The sequence below is a fragment of the Halyomorpha halys genome, unplaced genomic scaffold (genome assembly GCF_000696795.3).
Source record: "Halyomorpha halys isolate HHAL.00 unplaced genomic scaffold, Hhal_1.1 Scaffold1951.1, whole genome shotgun sequence".
Lineage (NCBI taxonomy): Eukaryota > Metazoa > Arthropoda > Insecta > Hemiptera > Pentatomidae > Halyomorpha > Halyomorpha halys.
In genome coordinates, this window is record NW_027111805.1 from 40,499 (window position 1) to 49,175 (window position 8,677).

General features: G+C 28.3%; 1 protein-coding gene across 1 annotated transcript in view; it reads left to right on the forward strand.

Moving 5' to 3' along the window:
- The window catches only part of MRG15 (MORF-related gene 15), a 10,879-nt gene extending 8,178 nt beyond the window's left edge, over window positions 1-2,701 (forward strand). The window contains exons 8-10 of the mRNA XM_014436485.3: window positions 1,139-1,208; window positions 1,913-1,997; window positions 2,498-2,701. Coding sequence (XP_014291971.1) covers window positions 1,139-1,208; window positions 1,913-1,997; window positions 2,498-2,561 — 219 coding nt within the window. The 3' untranslated portion in view covers window positions 2,562-2,701. The remainder of the gene's footprint in view (window positions 1-1,138; window positions 1,209-1,912; window positions 1,998-2,497) is intronic.
- Window positions 2,702-8,677: the final 5,976 nt, after the last annotated feature.

An 8,677-nucleotide genomic window follows, 5' to 3' on the forward strand; every position in this document is an offset into this window, starting at 1 on the left:
AAACACAAATAAGTTGATGTAACTTATTTAATCGTGCCAACGTTTTGGCTAGAGTTTCTGGCCTTCTTCAGGGCTAAGAACAGAACAAGATAACAACCAATGAATATAGAAAATAAAAAATAAAATATAAACAGAATGACATAAAATGAATAATTTTACAAAATAGAATTAATAAAATGAAGTGATGAGAGAAGTGGAAAATAAAATGTATACATAGGTAATTGAAAAAGTAGGTAAAATAACATAAATAAGGAAATAAAATAAAAATGAAGTTATATAATGCAAAGAAGTATGAATATATTAGTTATTAATAATTTAAAAATTGAAATATGGAAAGAAAAATAAAGTTGAGAGAAAGAAAATATATGTAACCATAATAATTGATAAAGAGGGAAAATATAAGTAAAGTTTAACAAAAGAAATGGATAGGAGGAAAAAATAAATTATTTTGAAAACACCAATAATAATATATGGTGAACATAACTAAATTTTTTTAAAATGTTTTTTTATGTCTAGTAGTGTTTGTGTCATTTCATTAAGTTGAGTGTAACGTAGTATCATTGGCAAAGAGAGCTATATTGACATTTTTGATTTTGGACAGTCATTTATTGATAAATTGATTAATATTGGACTTAAGCATAATCCTTGCTGGAGATAGGCAATGGGTTATTCATATTATGTTCATTTTTAAAACACTTGTATTAGGTGTTGTATTATTACTGTTTTTAATTATTAAGTACTGTATCAAAATTAAGCTGGAGTTTAGTCGGCTTTAAATATTGTTTGAAAATAGTTTTTATCAAAGTTTTATTTTCTGATTCAGTAGTAGGCACTTGAGATAAGTTTTGTTTAATGGACCAACAATGTTGATGAAATGAGGATGAATGAAGATGCCTGTCACTACTTTTATAACCTGTTGTCATTCTAATGGTCATTTTATATTTGGTCGCGGTTGTTGGAAAGATTTAAGTTGCACCATTCTGAAGAGAAAATTTTACCAATCTAAAATGAGTATCGAAAAAAAAAAACTATCAGTGAAATAAAATCACCATAATAAAAAAGTGTAAACATTTTTGTTAAATTACTTCCTACTGGTGCATCTGCCATCTACCTTTTAAAAAAATTATTTCATTTTTAGGTTACCAAAGAACATCCTGACAGTCCTGCAAGTGAGCTGTATGGGCCCATACATTTATTGCGCCTATTTGGTGAGTAAAGTCAAATTATTATGTATTCTTTAATTAATTGTTAAATATTAATTGCTTGCTATATATACATTTGGAGTAATAGATCACAAAAACATCCACATGAGATTTGTTGTTATAAAATAGATTTTTTTAATTAAAACACAAATTCTTTTGATCCTTATCTCTCAACTTTGTCTATTTTTCTCCAACGTTTCAGCCTTCAGGCAATTGTCATGTAGACACCTAAAATATTGATATTATTTACTTACATTTCACATGAAGAATATTGTTTATGTGAACATCCTTTGCCAGTGGTTATTAAAAAAAAAAATGTTAATGATTTTTATGATATTTATCCTTATATCAAATGAAATTAATTATTATTATTATTATTATATGGGGGACAGACCATGGAGGTCTAAGTTCTCCCGCGATGTACTTCCTAATACATTGCGTGTTTCTTGACATGGTCAAACACAATTAATACCTATGATAAAATCATTTATTTTATGTTAGTTTTGAATAAGTTGTTTTGTTATAATAATATATAGTGAACATAACTATATAATATTTATGATTTTATTAACTTTATTTATTAACTATAAAATAAATAAAGGGGAAAAAAGAGAGAATAAAACGAACCTGTAATTAATAATTGATATAATTAAAAATATTTTTTGCTATTTTATGTTGTACTTATTACATTTTTTTTATTATATCTACAGTGAAAATTGGGTGTGCTCTTGCTTATACAAGGTTAGATGAGAGGACAGTCCAATTGTTGGTTTTACATCTTCATGATTTCTTGAAGTAAGTTATCATTAATCATATGTTTTTATTAGATATCACCACTTTATTGAGACACTTTATCTGACAAAAGAAAATTTCCGTTTCTTTTCTTTTCTTTCTCACATTTTCAATCTTGGTCGATATCACCTGTGCCTGAAAGGTCGATGAATCAAAGGTGATAATTCCAAAGCGAAACATTCTTCATCAGAATAACCGTTCTTATGAGTCATCTCGTCTGCTACAAATCCGGACGATAAGCATTCGCACGAGTTTGTTGCTTTGCAATTCGCAGCTTTATACTCTCAGTGTACAAGAGGCCTAAAAGTATTACTTTTTAATAAATGCTTTATTGAATTTCAATGTATTCTTTCTGGTTGTATTCCATGGCATATTTATTGAATAAGTCTAACTATACAATTAATTTAGTAAAATACCTACATATTAAATATAAAATACCTCTCTGCTAAGAATACATTTTTTAATGTGATAAAAATTTCTGATAATATACTCTGTATTTTTAGGTTCTTTCACAAAAATATTGGAACTTACTTCAGTCCGCAAGATTATACTGCACCGGTTCCTTAAAATATCTGTTTGAGTTTTATCATGTTTGTTTAGTAGTGATTCAATCTTATCCAAACAGAATTTTTAAATGTTGTTTGTAGTAACTGGTAAGATAATGTATTTATAATTAAGTTTTTATATTTGTTATTTTTATTTTATTTTTTTACATTTTAAAGTTTTGTTGTACGATTTGTTTTATCTGTGTATTTATAATTTTTTTAATAGATTTTGTATTAGATGCATTTACTCTATTTCATGTTCAGAATAGAATATTTTTACTGGTATTGTATAATTGCAATGGAAACATTATTGTAAAAATCGTAGTTATTAACTACTGATTTCAATTAAACTAAAAAGAGTTTAGATAAAACTGTCTATATTACCTGTGTGGTCGCACTATTCCAGTATATAAACTCACTGATACGTAGAGGTTCTGGATTGCTATTTGAGATATTTTTTATGTTAACAGCTGTGAAGCTGCTTCGTTCGCTGTATTAAAATGATCGGTTGTAATGATGAAACAACTGATTTTATGTTTATTATCTCATGGCATTTTAGTGAAATAAAAATCTAATGACGTTCTACTTCTGCTGAAAAGAACACCATCGGATCTTTGTTGTTTCTCTTGAACAAGTTTGTTGACTTGAAGTATTCGTCCTTCATTATAACTTTATATGAACCAGAGCTGTTGATTTCTATTTCAGCTTGCTCATGAGTTAAAGAAACCTTTGTTAGACAGATCAAAATTGTTTATTTTAAAACCAGCTCAATCTATTTTAAAAATGAATTAGACGAGAAATCAAAAACGTAAAGTTGGACATTATTTAACTGAGGTAATACCATGAGTTTCATACGGCTTTGTTCAGTGACATTGTACTTTAGGAACTAGAAAAGTAATTATTGGAAATATTGTATTGAGCCATTTTTAAAACTGATCACTCTATAGTTAACCAATTGACTGATCTGACCCGATACGTTTAGGGTATGAAATTTTATTCTTTATATATGAAATTCGAAGGAAAAATTCACTTTAAAAGTTAATTTTTTTTTATTTTTCAACAAAATTATTTTTTGGTGCCTCCATGCAACTTTTAATGTTTTAAATATGCATAAACTTCGTTTCTGAACATATAAATTGTGAATGTATTGTTATATACATTTTCTTTTTTAAAGTATAGCTTGTATATTTAGGTTAGTATGTTGAAAGTATATTTTAGACACTCTAATTTCTGAAGATCTTTATTTCTTTATTTATATATTTGTTATTATATTGTACTTATTAATAACTTAATGTCTCATTATTGTTTATAGTAGGTTTATTTTAATATAGACTAGACTTATAGCACATGTGTATTGGTGTTGTGGTGTAGTTCTGAACCATTTTTGTATCTAAACGCTCTGTAATATAATGTTTTTTGTTTTAAAAAAATGTTATTTTTGTAGTTTATATTATTAGTATTTTAAATACTTCTGATATTAAGTAGTACAGTTTCTTTTACTTTCAAGCACTTGCTAGCACCTTGTTTGTGTATCGAATTATTGTAAAATTTTCTCACTAATGTATTTAAATATTTGTAGATAACATTTAAAAATAATCAAATGTTTTACTATTTAGTTTTATTTATTAAAAGGAATTACATTTTTGAAAATAAATTAATGTAATTGTGATTTTTATTTTCTTTTGTAACATAACCTGTTTTTATTTTATTAAACTGGCTGACCTGGCAATGCTCCACTATTGCTATATTTGAAAATGTAAATGAAAAATAATTTATTATTCTGGGACTAGGTTCCTTTAGAACATTTACGAAGGTAATGTTTATTTTATAATAACATTTATTGGCCAAAAAACAATGTGGCCACACTTTTATATAACTTATCTACAGAGAAGAAAAAAAATCGATTAATTAAAAAACTAACAGACTAAATAAAAAACGAAACAAAAAGAAATTACAAAATATCTGTACTATTATAATAATGTATCACACTGGTGAAGTAAACAGTAGTTAAATAGAAGGGTTTTAAATGAGGGAAGGGTTGGTATATGTTAGAGAGAATAGAGTTCCAGTGATATGTAGCTCGGACAAAAAAACGATTTATCAAACACTGCAGTTCGGTGAGCTGGACGCTAGATGTCAGGTAAATGGGACTTGGTAGTGGGATTGGGATTGAATTGAGAATTTGAATTGCAGATTTTCTAGGAGATAGAAGGGATGTTGAGTACTAATTACTTGGAATAGAAAGGAAGCTAGGAAATATTAGCACAGGAAGGATGGATAGAGCCACTTCAGCTTGGCGTAATACTGCATTATGTGCGTATCTCTGCTGATCCCGAAAATAAATGATCTGCGCAATTCATAAGACATTTAAGCTTAGATTCAAGATTACCCGAGAGTCCTGCATACACCAGGCAGGCATTGTCAAAGTGGAGGAAAAACAAGAGATGAAACTAAAAGTTGACATGCTGTAAGTGAAAGGAGATAACGGATTCCATTGAATTGCTTTCAGATAGCTATGGTTCAACGGGAAATTTTTGCAATGTGTGGTTTCCTGGATAATGTTTGATCAAAAGTGACACCAAGATTTTTGGCTGACGTAAGGAATGAGATAGGAGTATTTGAGGGTATATATGAACAATTGATAGTTTGTTGTAAATTATTGTATTTAGTTAAAATTAATCATTTACTTATACTTTATTATTATGACTTGGTAAAATAAATTAAAGCAATATATGCGATAAGAAACGAAAATGAAATTTGTACTTTATTTATCATCTTAATTTTTTCTTGAGACTGGTAATTTTTTAAATAAATAATTCAAACTCTATCCATTATAGTCTCAAAACGTTTTATTTCTCTTATACGTCCAACGTTTTGGCCAACCCGGCCATCTTCAGGGACAATCTACTCAATACTACTTTTAAACCATATAATTTAACAACTCTAAACAATAATTGTTGTGATAAAAGTTTTAAGCAATGGTGTCTGCAGATAAATAAATTGACTTTGTTTTTAATTGATAATTGACTAATTAGATATTGATATTTTTGACCTGGGCAGAATATCCTGCATGAAGTTTAGAGTTGTTAAATTATATGGTTTAAAAGTGGTATTGAGTAGATTGTCCCTGAAGATGGCCGGGTTGGCCGAAACTTTGGACGTATAAGTGAAATAAAATGTTTTGAGACTATAATGGATAGAGTTTGAATTATTTATTTAAGAAATTTGTACTGTTTGTATGACTGACTGACATATCAAAGTGTAGTAAAAGATTTTGTTTTAAATCCTCCAAATTAATGAAGTTGAAAAATTTTTAATTTCTGTGAAAAATGGTCTATAGCAAAGATGTCACTAAAAACGAATATGATTTGCTTTTTTCCAAAATAAATATTTGCTGACCTACAGTACCTTGAGCCACATTATCTTTTTATATTTTTTTGTAAATACAATATAGATCAATAGAATCAGTAATACTTTTTTCACATTTTTTGGAAAGAGACGATTTGATTGGTATACAATAACCATGAAAATAAAGCATTCTTTCTTAGCTAAAAACTAAAAATCCTAAATTTTGTTGATAACTTTTTATTTTCTTGAGAATTTGGGGATTTCATTAACTTTAAACTTTCCCATGGTGAAAGGGAACATTGTGAAAAAACAGCACATAAATCAAAGTAATTCAAAAGTTTATTATAGACAAAGATTCGACCATTCCTTTTTATGTACAGAGTGTTTCAGGGTTAAGTGACCAAACTAAAAATATGAACTAAGGATCTCAAAACAAGAAAAAAATTTCCTCTGAAGATATGTTCGCAAACGCTTTGTTTAGGAGATATTCACACCTAAAGATTTTCATTGTTATGAATTATGTAAGTTATATGAAATAAATAACACTTCTTTATTTGTTCCAACTACTTTATTAATTAAACGTAAACATTAAATTCATATTAAATATTGTTCAAAGTGATTTCCTTGAGCATTAATATAAGTTCGGCATCTTTCTTCAACAGCAACAGTGGCAGAACGGCACTGCATATGTGTTAAGATTCAATTATCCTTCTTTGTAAGGAATTAAGATCATTGACCGGCCTTGCATAGACTATTTGTTTAATGTCACAAACACCATATCAGCATATTCACCATTATTATAAATTGAAGGCATAATGATGAGTACTCTGCAAAAGCCTCTTACAAACTGATAAGAAATGTTATTGACAATTCCTAATGCTAATTCGAAATAGTATTTATCCTTATGTTGCCTATAGTTTTCATACTGTTAAGGATAAAAGGCCATATTAGCATTCTATCGAATCCGTCTCCTAAACAAAGCATTGGCGGACATACCTTCGCTTTGAACAACACTTAATATGAATCTTAATGTTTACATTTAATTAATGAAGTAGATAGAACAAATAAATAGGTTTTATTTATTTCTTATAACGTAAATAATTCATAACAATGAAAATCTTTAGGTTTCAGTATCTCTTAACAAAGCAATTGCGGACAAACCTTCAGAGGAAAGGTTGAAAACCTTTTTTCTTGTTTTGAGGTCCTTAGTTCATATTTTCAGTTTGGCCACTTAACCCTGAAACACCTCGTATATAGATTGCTGTTTAAATCATTGCCCTTATGCTATATTGTTATTTCATATTTACTTATAATTTTAAGTTTTGTTATATTTCTAGGGGTACCGAATATATCTTAACACGCTAAAAAATATGGATCTGGGATATATTGGGTCTTTTTCTTTGTCTTTTTTTATCCTCTTTTTACTATTCAAAAACAAGTACATATGTATATAAACAATGGCATATGTAACATATCCAAGTTGTTTTACTGCCAATGAACACAGAGAAGAGTTCTTAAGTCAACAGGTCAGTAAGCTTCTCGACTTCTCTTTTCAGGGCCACAGATTGGGCAAACTTAGTAGATAAAGAAAAGAAACAATTTAGCATTGATCAAATCAGTTTACTCAATACATCATGAACTAAATTGTTTTCTGAAAAACATTACAGTTTCAATATTATGGGAAAAGGAAGTTATTATAACATGTGGTTATCGTGACACAGGCCTATGACTGCAATTTTTTTTTTTTGGACTCAGAGCTCTCAAAAATGCATAAATCTCTTGCTAAGTGCTCATTGAAAATTTGACTTAGGTGGTAAAGAAAGTAAGAATATGAAATGTTATTTGTACATAATTTATTTTCGATCTGTTCTTCTATGGGATGTTAAGAGGTAGCAGGAGAATACTTTAGACAAAACCTACATAAAATTAAAAGAAGAGTTACTTCTTGTTGTTCCTTAGGACTTAAAACTCAATGACGTGTTAGGGCTTAAAACTCAATGGCTATCAAAGCCCAGGTTCTATATTTTATTTTCCTAGCTGTATGGATTTATACCTTTGATATTTTATTATTGTTATAATTAAAAAAAATTATTGTAATCCTTTAAATTTGAGGTAGACAATTATTTTATGTATATAAATAATTGACCTTATAGTTTCATATCAAGATAGTCTGGGTTGTAGTAAAAAAGAAAAAAAATAGTTAACAACTATTTATTTTCCAATGTTAGAGAAACAATAGGGAGAGGAAAGTGGAGAGATTAATAGAAAGCAGAGGGGAGTTCAAATACATTTTACTTTTCGAAGATTAAGAGTTACATTGTTCCGATCTAGTAATTTGTATTAAAAGTCAATGACTCCTATGAAGGTGAATCTTTTTTTTTTTCTAACCTATTTATTTATTTTGAATCAATTACAATTATATACATTTTACTTAATCTAGGAAAAATTATATATACACATATTTACATTTTATCTTGTTTTGCCTGATGGCATTATAAGATGAAGAAAAACATTCTCTGCTGAAGGCGGTTTGTACATGAGTGGCGTAATAGCCCGGGAGCTAACAGAGAATGGGGAGGGACCATTCCGGCTGGTGGGAAAGGTGAATTTTTTTATTTCTTCTAACCTACTTATTTATTCTCAATCAATTACAATTATATGGGGAAAGGTGAATTTTTTTTTTTCTAACCTCCTATTTTATTTATTGAAACTATTACAATTATATATACAACTTAAATCTAAGGATTACATATTTACACTAATTACAATTTATCTTTGTTTGCCTTACGG